The following is a 15,169-nucleotide window of genomic DNA, read 5'->3' as shown; positions in this document are numbered from 1 at the left end:
ACAAACATGGGCCTTTAGGAGGCCAAGCAGCAGAGGCCCACCGTGGCGGCGGGTGCTTCCCAGACCCAGACACGACATCCCATCAGAGGCTCCCCACCCCTCCCCTGAGGTATACGAACTGAAGCTTGACTTGTGGATAAAGAGAGTTTTAAAATAAGAAGCAACGGCCCTCCCCACCTCTGTCTTTATTTATTGTTAACTCAGGATCGTGACTTCATGAGAGGAGATATCTCCAAGGGAAGCCATCCCAGATCTTACCTGCACTCTGCCACTGTTGTTATATGTTTTCTCTTCCTTCTAATCTTTGCTCATACGCAAAAATATTTTTTGTAGGGAGAAACAAAGGGTTGTCTTCTCATTCGATCTTGTAGCAGAACAGCTTACCCTGCAGTGATCACCTTCCTCCAAAGGGAACTGTCCCCCGCTTTAGGACTGTCTGCCTCAATGCGCCTTGGAGGTCGTATGGCACAGTGGTGAGGGATGGGGACTTTGGGGCCAGACTAGCTGGGTTTAAGTCCTAGTTTCTCCCCTTGCTAACTGAGTGGCTTTCGGAAAATTACTTTAACCTCTGTTATGTGTGAAACGAAGCACTGAGAAGCTAGGAGACTTGCCTGTGGTTATACATCCAATAGGTGGAGACAGGGATTTTAACTTGAACCCAGGTAATCTGACTCAAGGTCATATGCTTCCAACCACTGGGCCAGCTCAGGCTCCCAGTTCTAGAAAATTAACATAGCAAGAGGAACAGACCAGGAATCTAGACATCAGTGGATCCATCCCCCCTGGGACTGCAACCCTGGGATCTCCCGAGACAGCAGAGGGCTGGGTATGACTTGCGTTATCCCTCTGCTGACCGGAACAGGACCCTTGTCTGTTTCAGGGAGACTGTTTGCAGCAAAGGTTGAAGTCAGGGTGGATTTGTGGTTTATCCAGTGTCTGGTCAGGAAATGCAACTACCTGGCAGGGTCCACCCTCCTGAGCCTCCCAAGGAATCAGCAAACTAAACCTGACAACATTATAGGTTCCAGCATGGCATGTCAGAGCTGGAAGGAATGCTTATTTTACAAGGAGGGAACTGAGCCTAGAAAAAGGTCATGCTTAGCCAGGCCACCCAGCCATGGGGCAGCGTCCTTCCCAGGAATGAGGACCCTGGGTGTTCCAGCACTGCCTCAAGTTGATGATGGGCCTTCCAGTGGCCTGGACAGGCCTCTCTCCAGGGGCAGCCCCTGGTCTTGCTCACTCTCTGCACCCTTGCCCTTCCTCGGCTGAATTCCTGCAGGCCGGCCAGCTTTCGTGACCACTGATATGCTGGGCTTCTTCATGAATGATTTTCAACCTGCCAGTTCCCACAAACCAACTGTGTCTGGTCTTCTGTGAAAACTTTCATAGACGTCATTACGTTCGCTAACTAACTGAATAGCGATGGGAACATTTTTGAGAATGAACAGGGCTGGCTGGGCAGGTTCTGTGTCCTTCTGCCTACATAGTGGCCCCTATTGCCCCAGCTGCTGCCTAAAATCCTTCCCTCTATTTGTGCTTCCTCCCTTGAGCTTAATACTCTAAACCCTGTTCATCCGTGGGTCACCCCAGGCTAAGCCTAATTGGAGCTGCCCCTGGTTCCCTGTGAATGGAGGATCGAGCAGAGGTCGGTATGGTCAAGAAGGGCAGAAGCACAAGGCTGCCTCCTGGGATTGAGGGAGCTGGGGATGGGGAGGGACCAACGCACCCCTGCTCTGTACCAAGTGCCTTGTCAATATCACCCAACCCACGTGGTTGGTGAGAGTGGCCCCATTTATCAATGAGGAAACAGCCCAAAGTGCATAGCTAGGAAAAGACAGAGGTGGGTCTCCAGGCCAGCTCTGTGTTGTGGCAAAGCCCAGCACTTTCTACTACCCCACCCTGCCTCCTACTGAGCAGGGCCAAGCAAGGGGCTGGGAGTCCTGCAGATCAAGGTCAAACGTGGAACTTCCCAGGACAGCAGGGAAAGGCTGTGTCTGGGTGTCTGCACACGTTGAAGTGAAGCAGCTTAGGAATAGTCCATGCAAATAGCTTCTAGGCCTGCCGAGAATAATAACTGGGTTCACAAAGCACCTTTAGAGGCATGAAGAGGCCCTGCTCTGATGTCGGGTCCACCATCTACAGACTCTGCAACCATCAGAGAGCTCTTAGCCCAAGTTTCCTTGTAAATAACATTGGGACACGGAGACTAGCCTTTAAGGACTGTTGTGAGGCTTAAATGAATAGGACACCCAGGGCGCTCAGCCTGGCATTGGTGTCCCCTGAGTATTAGTTATTTTTACCATTAGGAGCTACTGTTTGCCATGACAATGCTGGGAGGTAGGGGACAATAAAGAGCAGAACTGTAGCCCAGCAACAGACAGTAAAGGCTGAGTTCCAGGTAAAGGAGCTGGAGATGGGAGGGCAGGGGCTGAGCTCAAGAGTGGGGCCCCAGTTCCTGCCCCTAGTGACAGTTTCTTCCCAGCCTGGCCCACCTCCACTGGCCACGCTCACCCTCCTGCACACACACACACACACTTATCCTGTTGAGGAGCCTCACCTCCCGCTGTGGTGTCGTCATGTGCTGCAGGCAACACAGGCGGCGCTGGCCTCGGAGGACCCCCGGGTGGACCGGCTGCAAGCCCAGCTGAAGGAGCTCATCATCTTCCCTCACAACCTGAAGCCACTCTCTGATAGTGTCATCGCTGCCATCCAGGAGTATCAGAGGTATCTGGGAAGGCCAAGGGTGGTGGGACTCAGGGTGTGCTGGAACCCACATTTCCCCATCTCCAGAAGGCGGGCTTGCTTTCTCCTGCAACATAGTAACTTCTAAATCATTCTTTGCACCTCTCAATGACTGGCTTTTACAGGTTCTCACTTGGCTCAGACCCTGTCCCCTTTGACTGTTTTGCATTTGCTCCCAGAAAGAGGCCTGAACTTTGCATTTATCCAGGCTAGTGGCTCAGCCACCCGTCCTATCATGACTCTTTCCGCAGGTTAGCACTGGGGAGGGGTGATGGCCCAAAGGGAGGGCTTTTCAATAGACAGACTCCATTCCCCTGCCTTCGGATGCTGACTTCAACATCTGAGCCGTCTCCAGACCAGCCTCCACGTGCCCCTCAGCCCCCGGGCTCAGGCACAGCAGGACCTCCAGCTTCCTAGTTTAGCAAATGCAGCAGCCCTGTATCCTCCCTGTGTGGAACCGAGCAAAGTTGATTTGAAATCTGTTACCTGTCTTCACTGCATGAGCCTCCGAGGTGTTCTGAACATGGTACAACTGTCCACGCAGCTATCGCGCATCTCTTACCTCTGCCTGGTACAGGGAGCTCCTTCAGAATGAACAAAGGGTGCTCCTACCTTTGCTGTGTGTCTCTCATCCCACAGCATGCTCAGGCCTACATCTATAAAACTGGGGCAGTGGCCTGGATCCCCCGTGGGATGCTAAGGTAGGGGTAGGGCTGAGGTTGGGGGGTTGGATTTCCTGTGCACAAAGTAGGCAGGGAGACAGAGTGGCCAAGGGTCTTCCTCTCCCTCTGGTTTCTCTCATTGAGGTTTCAGGTATTGGTTTCCTATGACTTGGTGCTGGACATTGTGTTTCAAAAATTATTTGTAGAAATTAAATGGGCCTAGAATGATGGTATCTTACTCAAGAAAGGGTTTTGTTTGCTTCTGCCAGGTGCCCGGGGGCAGGCAGGACTGGTCTAGGGTCTCCATAATTTATCTTCAAGGCTTGTATTCCTTGATCATGAAGCTGGGCCGTCTGTCTGTTGGGCTGGCTTGCTTGCAGTGCACTTTTATCCTGAGGGCATGGACCTTTGCAATCCCAGCTTCACGTGAGGTGCTGTTTTCAGAATCTGCCCATTTTTGATAGACCCTTATCCTGAGAGGCTGCCAAACCCTAACTCAGTTTTGCAGCTGTTTCTTCCAGATTGGCAAATACCCTCAGGCTCAAAGTTGGTTAGACTCACATTTCTATTATTTGTTTTTTAAAACTTTGATCAAGCAATTTTTTTGTCTTTTGTTTTTGTACTCAGTGGGAGGGCCAGTCTGAATTAATTATTCTTCCATTACTGGAAGAATAATGTCTCCATGTGTCATCTCATCTAACACTTAGAATGATTATATGAGAGGGGCACTGTGTTGCCTATTTCATAGGTGAGAAAACTGAGGCTTGTTAATGTTGAGCCACTTAAGGTCATATAGCTGGCCTGTCTGGCTCCAAACTCCCAGCTCTTTATACCTACGATAGAATCAGAGAACACTCATGCCTTTTATTTATTTATGTATTTATTTTGGAGACAGGTGTCACTCTGTCACCTAAGTTGGAGTGCAGTGGTGCAATCACAGCTCACTGCAACCTCAAACACCTGGGCTCAAGCAATCCTCCTACCTCAGCCTCCCGAGTAGCTAGGACTACAGGCATGCACTATGATGCCTGGCTAATTTAAAAATTTTTTTTTTAAGAGATGGGGTCTTTCTATGTTGCCCAGGCTAGTCTCGTACTCCTGGCCTCAAGTGATCCTCCTGCTTTGGCCTCCCAAAGTCCTGGGACTACAGGTGTGAGCCACCGTATCCTGCCCATGAATGTAAATTATATAAGAGCCTATAGGTCCCAAGGAGCCCCAGTGTCTGTCCTCAGGAAGACCCCAGGCCTGCTGCTGATGCCTTTTCATAGTGATATTAATCAAAGTCCCTTCCAACTACATCTTCTGTCGACTGCTGCAGACATTCCCAGCAACTGAAATAGGAGAAGGCCCACCCTGGGAGCAGTGCATGCTGGGCCTCTTGAGGGTCTTGGCAGAGGCCTCATCCCTGGACTGAACCCACTCTCTCTCCTCCCTTGTTTTCTCCCTCCACGCTCCTTGCAGCCTGAAGGTGAAGAGCGCCAGGCTGCGCAATGCCGCGGGGGTGGAGCTGTGGCAGCATTTCCAGCGGCCTCTGCAGGATCTGCAGCTGTGGAAGGCCCTGGCCCAGCGGCTCTTGGAGGTCACTGCCAGCCTGCCGGACCTGCCTTCCCTTCACACCTTCCTGCCCCAGATCGAGGTAACCGTGGTCCTGCCAACTGGGTGTGGCTGGGGTGGGCCACTGGCGGGGCATGGTGTTTCAGCCTCTCTCCCAGGGGAAGGCCCGTTGCCGGGTCCTCTGGATATCTGGGGAGAGCTCACTGCACTCGGTCTGCTGAGTCCTGGTGCACAGGGAGTGTCCATGCTTGCTTGTTATATTGACAAAGGTCAGCTCGGCTCCTGGGCAGGAGGCGAAGCCTGGTGCCTGGGGGTTAACCCGGGGCTCGGTACGGACGCTCCCCACCCACAAGCATCTACCAGGTGGAGGCATCAGCACTCCTGAGAGAGCAGCGTTATCAGGCCATTGCCTTTACTGCGGCTCCAAGTGGCAGGAAACCTGACCTGACCTGCGGTATCTTAAAACAGCGACATTCAGGCAGTCCAGGGTGCCAGGCCACAGCTCAGTGGTGTCACCAGGACCAAGCCCTTTGTAGTTCTAAGCCAGGTCTCGCCTCATGGCCCCGGCATGGCTGCTCTGGCTCCAAACGTGCATCTCGCATGAACAACAACTGGCTCCGGATGGAGCCGCGGATGCACGGGGCTCTCTCCACCTCTACTTCCGCCTTTCAAATCTTCCCCCGACACCTGCACTCCCCTCACATCTCATTGGCTGGTCAAGGTCATATGATTATTCCTGGCCCAATCACCGGCAAGGATGATGGGATTACCAAAACTGGTTTGTACCAAAGTGCCCCGGAACTGAGCACTTTGCCTCCCAAAATGCTGGTGGTTTGGGAAGAGAGAAGGAGCAATGGCTTTGGGATGAGCAGAAGACAACATCTGCCATGATGCCCGTCACTGTGGTGTCCCCAGTGTGCCTGTACATACTGTCTCTGGCATCATTGAACTCTGAAGTCCATAAAATGATTTTGTGTCTAGAGATTCTTAGACACAAAGAGTGGGAAAAGACTCAAACGTGTTTGAGATGTATAATCATTCTGATTATAAAAGGCACACCTACTTGGAGAGTGTAAAGGTGTGTGAAGAAGAAAACAAAAAGCTCCCATTATCCCACAAGCCACAGGGATGAACATGTTGGGGCAATTTCTCCATCGCCTTTTCTGCCACCTTGGTATGACTGGGGAGAACCAATAACCAGGGTTGGCCCCTGCTCACCCTTGGGTACACTACTTGGGCATGTGCCTGCATTTTGAAACGTCTACCCTTGTGATTTTCCGCTTGGGGCTTACATTGGGACAAGAATTTGTTTTCTCTCTTCATGGCTTTTTTTTTTGGAGACAAAGTCTTGCTCTATCACCCAGGCTGGAGTGCAGTGGCGCGATCTCGGCTCACTGCAACCTCCGCCTCCCGGGTTCAATTCTCCTGCCTCAGCCTCCCAAGTAGCTGGGATTACAGGCATGCACCACCACGCCTGGCTAATTTTTTGTATTTTCAGTAGAGACGGGGTTTCATCATGTTGACCAGGCCGGTCTCGAGCTCCTGACCTCAAGTGAGCTGCCTGCCCTGGCCTCCCAAAGTGCTGGGATTAGACATGAGCCACTGCGCCAGACCTCCTTTAATAGTTTTTAAGCTGGAGGGCATGGCCTTTCTTTCCAAGGGTCCAGTGGGCCCCTTCTCCCAGCCCCATGCTCCAAAGGATGGTGGGCCATCTTTTCTAGGTACTCCTCAGGGCATCCTGGAGTGAATTTCATATGTGCCACAAAACTCAATTTTAGATCAGAAGATCTCAAATCTGTCCTTTATATCTGATTAAATCCATTTAGATATTTCCGTGAGATATGGTCACCAAGAGACAGAAGATTTAATTACAATTTTTATGTATTTGGGATCAAGTTCTATAATTGTATATTCTGATATTCTCACTCCACACATTTTAGCTTTTGTTCTCAGCATCATTTAAAATCATTCAAATAAAAGTGATCATTTTCAATGGCTGGATCATACTCTGTTCTGGAGTGTGACATAATTTAGTGTATCCACAATTAAAGGCTTAGGTTGTTTCTGATTTTTTATTGTCATAATTCACATATTTTGAATATCTATGCACAGGTAGTTTTATTTCCATTTCTACTATGATCTTTCTTATTTTGCAGATGAGGGATCAGAGCCAGGGAACCTATTTGACAAAAGAGGAAACTGAGGCTCAGATCTGCCCATAGCTTCCCAACTAGTACATAATCCAGACTCATGATCTCAACTCCCCAGCCTAAACTCTTAACTCCCATGATATTGTGTCTGAGCTTGGTGAAAAGGGGGTAAAGGTGACTGACTCCCCTACAGTGAGAGGCTTGACCTCTGTGTGACTGAACACAAGCTAGATGCCCTGGTGTGCAGGTCATGCCAGTACAGCTGTATCAGCTATGGTTACACTGCCTCTTCCAGAAACACCTGCCCTTCAAGGCCTGTCTTCAGTACTGCCTTCTCCAAAGTAGTACTCGATTTCCCCAACCAGGAGTGTCCACCTCTGCCTTGAACTCCCACGGCACTAGCTCCAGCTTTGCTTAAAGAATGACCACTTTCTTGGCCGGGCACAGTGGCTCACGCCTGTAATCCCAGCACTTTGGGAGGCCGAGGTGGGCGGATCACGAGGTCAGGAGATCGAGACCATCCTGGCTAACATGGTGAAACCCCGTCTCTACTAAAAAAAATACAAAAAAATTAGCCGGGTGTGGTGGTGGGCACCTGTAGTCCTAGCTACTCGGGAGGCTGAGGCAGGAGAATGGCGTGAACCCAGGAGGTGGAGCTTGCAGTGAGCCGAGATCGCACCACTGCACTCCAGCCTGGGCGACAGAGCGAGACTCCATCTCAAAAAAAAAAAAAAAAAAGAATGACCACTTTCTGTCTTGTATTGAAGTGACTTACCTGGGTTGGAATCTTTGTTCTTTCTCTCCCAACCCCATGCCTAGCTCAGTGTTTTAAGTCTGAGAGTGGGTTCTCAGCAACATCATCAGGTATAAAATGAAAGAACTCTGGGCGAAGACAAAACCTCTGGCTTCCAGAACCCCAGACACTCAATTAGAAATGCAAGAGGTGCTTACCTGAAACAGCTGGAGAGGCAACAGGAGTCAGAGGCTTGGTTCAGGCTCTAAGAGTTGCAGGGCTTTTGGGGCAAGAAGAGTGATTGTAGGCTGGGAATGGGGTCAGGGAAGGCTTCCTGGAGGAGGTAGGGCCTGGGCTGCACAGAGTTCAGGCTATATGGCAGCCTTCTGCCATTGTAGGAGGCTTCTGAGCCCCCTTAGTTCTCCTCTTTGCCTGGCAAACTCCTGCACATCAGTAGTCTGCTGAGTATCACCTCCTCTGGGAAGCCTTCCTGAATTCTCTCTGATCATGCTCCTACAGGCCTGTAGCTCCCTTCGAAATGTCCAAAACACTGTTGCAGATAGTGCTGGGGGGTGTGTCCACTGTTGTTGGTGACGGGAGATCACTGAGTAGAGGATCAAGCTGGCTGGGTCTGGGTTCTGCTGCAGTGTGGCAGGTCGGTGGTGGGGAGCCAACTAACTAGGAGGCAGCAGCCATTCCGGAGCTGTGTGGTCCAGGTGCCCAAGGCTGAGGGTGCACTGCAGTCAAGGGCAGAGGCCATGGAGAGGAGACAGACTTCTGAGGCCTGTAGGAGGTGGATATTACTCAGGCTTGAATATCAAGACAGATGTGGGAGGCGAGAGAGGAATCAAAGTTGACCCCGAAACTCAGGGCCTTGCCAGCGCATTCCTGCCAGCTCATTTTGTTTCTACTTGACTTTGCTGCTTCCTCAGACACCTGCACAAAGGTGAGCTTCCTAAGCAGTTGCAACCAGAACAGTTGTGCCCCTGGCTCTGTTTCTGAGCTGTGTCCTGCCTGGTCTGTGGTTCATGGAAGCCTTGTCTCCCACAGGCGGCCCTGATGGAAAGCTCCCGCCTGAAAGAGCTGCTGACGATGCTGCAGCTGAAGAAAGACCTCCTGATTGGCGTCTTTGGCCAGGAGAGAGCCACGGCACTCCTGGAGCAGGTGGCGGGTTCCATGAGGGACAGAGACCTGCTGCATAACAGCCTCCTGCAGAGGAAAAGCAAACTGCAGGTGTGCAGCACCAGGCATCTGCTCAGGACTCGGCTTGGCCACGGGGCTGGAGCACCCACTGGGGAGGCAGATGGCCCTATGTTCTAAACTCAGCTCTGCCGCTTGCCACTGTGTGGCCCCAGGTGTATCCCTTTGTCCCTGACAATCTCAGCCTCCTCATGTGTAAACTGGGTAGGATTCTTGCATGATCCCTCTAACTGGTTTCCTAGCCACCACCTGTCTGCCTCCCAGCCCTGTCCCCAAACCCCCTGCAATCAAATTGAATCCAGTCCAGTCTTCTGCAGAGAGTGACAGGAGGGTCAAATAAGAAAATGGTGATAAAAGTCCTTGTAAAATTTAAACCACCCTAGAGCTGGAAGCTCATATTAGTGACACATTTCAAAATGACTACACTACATCAATGACATGGCATGGCACGTTGTGGACAGCTTATTCTTTTAGGTAACAAATGTTTGCTGAGCATCTAATGATGATGACAATAATAACTATGATCTATGGGGCACTGGCTATGGGCCAGGGCATTGCTAAGAGCTCCAGATCCTTGATCTTATCTAATCCACATAAGAGCACTAGGAGGGAGGTACTGTTATTTTTCTTGTTTTACACACGAGGACACCAAAGCAGAATGGTCAAGAAGGTGGCTCATGGTCCATATGGGGTACAGCCAGGACCCAGCCCATGATTTCAGCTCCCGTGCATGTTCCCTCCATCCGCAGTGCCTGGTGCAGTTCTAGGAGCTGGGGGGATGAAGAAAGGAGCCAAGGTCTTCACCCTCAAACACTCACAGCTTTTGCTGGTGGACACAAATAAGTAGGCAATTACTAGAAGATATCAAAGTGCTGTTTTACAGCAAAGGTTGGCAGACTGTTTCTGTGAAGGGCCAGATAGTGAAGGTTTTAGAGTCTGCAGGGCAGGCGGTCTCTGTCGCAGCTCCTCAGCACCACCACTGCAGCTATAAATGTATGGGCATGGCTGGGTTCCCATAAAACTTTATTTACAAAAACAGGCCTCTGGTGGGATTTGGTCGGTGGGTGGAGGGGTGTAGTTTGCCCCTGTTCTGGAGGGATATGGCCAAAGTGTTCTGTGAGGACGCTATGGTGACTCTAAGGAGAGGCACCCAACTGCATCAGGGCTAGGGAAGGCTTCCTGGAGGGGGTGGCGCCTGAATGAGCATGAGCTGGCCGAGACGAAGAGCAGCCTGGCTGCACGGGTCAGGTCTCACAACACGGTGCTCATGAGGAACGCTCTTAATATGCACACTGTCCTGTGTCTCTGCAGAGCCTGCTCGCTCAGCACAAAGACTTTGGAGTGGCTTTCGAGCCCCTGCAGAGGAAGCTCTTGGACCTCCAAGTCAGGGTCCAAGCCGAGAAGGGGCTTCAGCGGGACCTTCCTGGAAAACAGGCCCAGCTCTCAAGGTTGCAGGTGAGGGGTCTGTGCGGCCTGAATCACTCCTGCCCAGGCGCTCAGCTGCACCTGGAAGCAGCATCGTCCTCTAGCAGTAACCAGCAAAGCAACAGCTGCTGTGAGCCAGAAATTTAGACCCTTAGTTGAGATCTGACCTTTCATCTCAACAGAACCTCTGCTTATTTATCTGATGGTTCCTGACCTCAAACAACTGAGTCTTGAGCTCAGCAAAATGACAAACTGTCTTTTTGTTTACTCCTCAGTTCCAAAGTCTGACATTGGTATTTGTTTTTAGAATTGCTTTGCTAAGTATTCTTAATGAGTCCAGAGGTGTTCAGTTAAACCAACTTTGGGATTAAGAATAAATGTTCTGAAACGTGGACTGTAAGTAGGCTGACCGTTGATCATTGTTGGCTGGATAAGGAACTTGATGGTTTTTAAAATGCATGTGATACAATAGTTCTCTTTTTAAAACCCAAACACAGCTCATACATAAATTGAGAGTGTTCTCTAGAAGACATTAAAAATAGTGCATTTTAGGCTGGGAGCAGTGGCTCACGCTTGTAATCCCAGCACTTTGGGAGGTGAGCAGATTGCCTGACTTTAGGAGTTTGAGATCAGCCTGGGCAACATGGTGAAACCCTGTCTCTATTTAAAATAAAAAATTTTAAAAAAAAAAGCAAAAAAATTAGCCAGGCATGGTGGCGGGAATCTGTAACCCCAGCTACTCGGGAGGCCAAGGCACCAGAATCGCTTGAACCCAGGAGGTGGAGGTTGCAGTGAGCCCACATTGTGCCACTGCACTCCAGCCTGGGCGACAGAGTGAGACTCTGTCTCCAAAAAAAGAAAAAAAATAGTGCATTTTGGGTTTTAAAAATAAAACTGGGACGTGTTTCTTCATAATGAGAGGTGATCATCAAGTATGAGTCCCAGTGTGAGTTTGTCCCCAGAGATGTCATCTGGCTTGCAGCAGAGTTTATTTTCATGGTGTCCCAGAATATTTTTGTCTGATTTTTAAAATCTCTCCAGCCCTGAGAGTGGGCCCATCAGACCAGCCATGTGGTTGGTACTTCCGCTGGTATGAAGGAGCCCCACTGCCTTGGGGAATTCACCCCTCCCAGGCTCTCCCACTCAGTGGGTCTGCCTTGATCAGCCACCCCAAGGGAGGGAGAGGTGGGAAGATTAGCCTACCTGTTACCTTCTCTACTGCAGGGGCTGCAGGAAGAGGGGCTGGACCTGGGGGCACAGATGGAGGCTGCAAGGCCTCTGGTCCAGGAGAACCCCAACCACCAGCACAAAATGGACCAGCTTTCCTCTGACTTCCAGGCCCTGCAGAGGTCTCTGGAGGTAAGGGGCTGGCAGAAGGGCCTGTGCTTTGGCAGAGAGCAGGCCCCTGTCATCCAACACGCCTGGGGACTTTCTCCTCCTTTCCTGCCTTCATTCCTTCTGACCTCTCTATTTTCTTTCTCCCTTTTTTTCTTCCCTTTCTCATTCATACAACAGATAATTATTGAGCACCTCCCATATGCCAGGCAGTGTTCTAGGTGGCCCTAAGGATGGAGATAGCAGAGCATGACAGCCCAGGCTCCTGCTCTCCTGGGAGTTACACCCCAGTTGGGCAGATGGACAATTAATCATCAAGCAAACAAGTCAATGCACAATTACATACTGAGATTAGGGCCAAGCGGCAAAAGAAGAGAGCAGGCTGCTGAGATCCTTAGGCAGTCCAGAGCACAGGTGGCCTCGGGTCCCCTGCAGCCTGCACAAGGCCTGGAGGCCACAGAGCTTCGTCGCCAGTGCCCTCTAGTGGCCACCTCAGCTCTTTCTAGGGTTCGTCCAGGATTCAGTCTCCTTCCAGCAGTAGGGATGGAACTCAAAGCTCCTTCAAAGCTGGCCTGAGGACAAGTGGAAATGCAGACTCCAGGCCCCACTATGACACTGATTCAGATGGAGTCCTGGGTCTGCCTTTGTAAAAAGCCCTGAGGAGTATAAAGCAGGGTCTCTGGCACTCACACCTCAAGAAAACCCAATGAGGCAATGAGAGCTCTCCCTCCACCTGACTTTGCACTCCCTATTTCATACCAAACATTCCTCTTTACACTCCTGACATTCATAGGGAATATACCCACCCAGGAAATAGAAAAGAGAAATCAAAGGAAAGTAATTATAATACAATATTGTCCTTCAATATGTAAGTACTCCCAGATGGCCACACTCAAGACATAAGGAGGTGGTCAGAACGTGCCCTCCCTGCGTGACAGCTGCAAATGCTGTCAGGTGGCACAGCCATCACAGCCTCTAGTGATGTGGTTTCCTGAAATGTGAACAACGCTTGATAGAACTTTGATCAAACCCAAGAGCAGTCTTCCATCCACTTACACAAAGGGTGCAGCTCTAGAGAAGTCAGTATGTTTGTTAAAACTGAAAAATCTTCCTTGTGTTTGTGTGTTGATTGGAGTGACAGTCTGAGCTCAGGTCATGACAAGCAGGTTTTTTACTGCTGTAGATATTAGGAGGACATGAGAAAATTGTGTGGGATGTGGGTGAATTCTGCATTTGTGGACCAGCCACCCCAGGGTGGAATGCGAGCACCCATCCCTCTCACTCCACCTAGTATCACCCTCACCACCTCTACCGCAGCAACTGCAAACCCTCCCCACCAGTTTCCAGGACATAAGGCATCACCTGTGGAGACCCATTGGTCTAAGTGAAGATTAATGTCTGGATGAATTCATTTAATTACATTCAATAAACTAGCAGTTAGTAGTTTCAAGGTCGAGGCAGCAGAGAAATAGGACACATTGTCCTCACTCCTCAGGAGCCCATAGAAACCCATAGAAGCAGCAAAAGTCTCCTAATACGGCCATCCAAATGATGGGCTAGATTAGTCGTTATAAGAAGCAGCATTAACTGAGCATCACTAGGTGTTGCAAAATGATGATATTCCAATTCTTATTGATTGTTCATATTCTTCTTTAAAGAGAAATTGCCCTTTTATTATTTTGATACCCAGTGCTTGTTAATCTAATATGTCCTTCCCCACAGTGAGGCAGTCTCTGTGTCCCCCTGGGGGGCAGGTATCTGATGTTGGAGATCACAGCTCTATGCACGGGAAGCCCTTGGAGGCGTCTGGTCTAATGTTGGCACACAGGGACCAGGAGGGGACAGTGGTAGGGACAACTCAGAGAAGTGGAGTTTTAGATAACTTCTCAGGCCCTCATTGATGGCTCACTGAGGACAGAGGCAGCAGTCTCCCCAGCCCCTGGTATGGGCCTGGTATCCAGCGATCTCAGTCAGTGTCTGTGGAATGCAGAAGGCAGGGCCTATGGTAGCCCTGCAGAGAGTCATGATGACCTTATCCAGGGAACACAGCTGGAATGGGAACAGCAGGCCCTGGGGTCTGACTGGTTCATGGCGGGCTATGTAAAGAAAGCTCCAAGGGTCTCAGGCTGGGTGGCCAGGGGTATAGAGAATGGCTGCCCTTCTGGGGACAGTGTCCACCTTTCCTGGAGACAGAGAGCTGAACAATAGATTGGCCCAGGAAACAGTACTCAGGAAAAAGAACAAAGAAAGACTGAACGTGAATATCTGAGTGTGCAGCTTGATTACTTTTTTAAAAAATTAAATGCATCTGTGTTACCAGCACCCAACTAAAACACAGAATATTACCAGCCTTCGAAAGCCCCTGTGCCTGTGGTCATGCCCAGCTCACCATTCCCGACCCTCAAGGGGGGGCTCTGACTTCACACTTCCCGCAACATAGCTTGGGTTTGCCTGATGTCATCCTTCATTTAAATTGAATTGGACAGAATGTTTTCTTTTGTGCCTGGCCTTTAGCTCTCCACGTGATGGTTGTAAATTCATCTGCTGTGTTGCATGTGGTTATAGACTGTTCATTCTTGCTGTAAAACATTCCATTGTATGAATATACCACCGTGTATTTATTCATTCTACTATTGATGGGCACTTGGATAGTTTCCAACTTGGGGCTGTCACATGTATGACCTTGGGTGAGGATGTGTTCCCATTTCTGGGACATACACCGGGAGTGGAATGGCTGGGCCATCAGCTACAGCCACGTTCCGTTTGGGTAGATTCTGACCCGTGGTTTCCACAAGTGGTTGGGCCAATTTACACTTGGATCAGTGGTGGACAGGAGATCCGATTTCCCCCACCCTCACCTAGACTTGGTCATTTTCCTAAAAGTAAGACAGGCTTTAAACCAGAGTTGATCTTCCCAGGGTAAATTCCTTGTGCTGTGTGGAGGGAAGGGCCAGCCCAGCCTCTTGTGGTACTACTTGGTGGGGAGCCCTGGGGTCCCCAGCAGGTGTGAGAGCGCTGCAGGGTGGAGGTGGTGCAGGGGTCTCCCCCTCAGCCAGCACTCAGGATGCCCTGGGCTCCCCGGGCTGTGCTGCAGGACCTTGTGGACAGGTGTCGGCAGAGTGTGCAGGAGCACTGCACCTTCAGCCACCAGCTGCTGGAGCTGCGGCAGTGGATCACCGTGACCACACAAAAGCTGAAGGCACACCGGGGAGAGGCGGGCCTGGGGGATGCTGAGTCCCAAGAGGCCGAGTTTGAGGTAAGGCGGTGGTTCCCTCACCCACTTCCCAAAGAAGCAGCCTTGACAGGCCAACGTTCCCACACCAAGGAACAGAAACCTCCCTCTACCCTCACTGTGTGTGTGTCTGTGT

At 50.6% G+C, this 15,169-nt stretch overlaps 1 protein-coding gene across 4 annotated transcripts in view; it reads left to right on the top strand.

The window, feature by feature from the left end:
• The window catches only part of SYNE3 (spectrin repeat containing nuclear envelope family member 3), a 109,625-nt gene that overhangs the window by 60,931 nt on the left and 33,525 nt on the right, over positions 1 to 15,169 (top strand). For all 4 annotated transcript variants that reach the window (XM_054448647.2, XM_054448645.2, XM_063652048.1 and 1 more), the window contains exons 7-12: positions 2,588 to 2,724; positions 4,866 to 5,040; positions 8,892 to 9,074; positions 10,353 to 10,496; positions 11,691 to 11,825; positions 14,896 to 15,057. In XM_054448647.2, the coding sequence (XP_054304622.2) occupies positions 2,588 to 2,724; positions 4,866 to 5,040; positions 8,892 to 9,074; positions 10,353 to 10,496; positions 11,691 to 11,825; positions 14,896 to 15,057 (936 nt within the window). The remainder of the gene's footprint in view (positions 1 to 2,587; positions 2,725 to 4,865; positions 5,041 to 8,891; positions 9,075 to 10,352; positions 10,497 to 11,690; positions 11,826 to 14,895; positions 15,058 to 15,169) is intronic.

Source organism: Pongo pygmaeus, chromosome 15 (assembly GCF_028885625.2).
Source record: "Pongo pygmaeus isolate AG05252 chromosome 15, NHGRI_mPonPyg2-v2.0_pri, whole genome shotgun sequence".
Classification (NCBI taxonomy): Eukaryota; Metazoa; Chordata; class Mammalia; order Primates; family Hominidae; genus Pongo; species Pongo pygmaeus.
The sequence above is the reverse complement of the archived record's forward strand: the minus strand, read 5'-3'. Positions and strand labels throughout refer to the sequence as shown.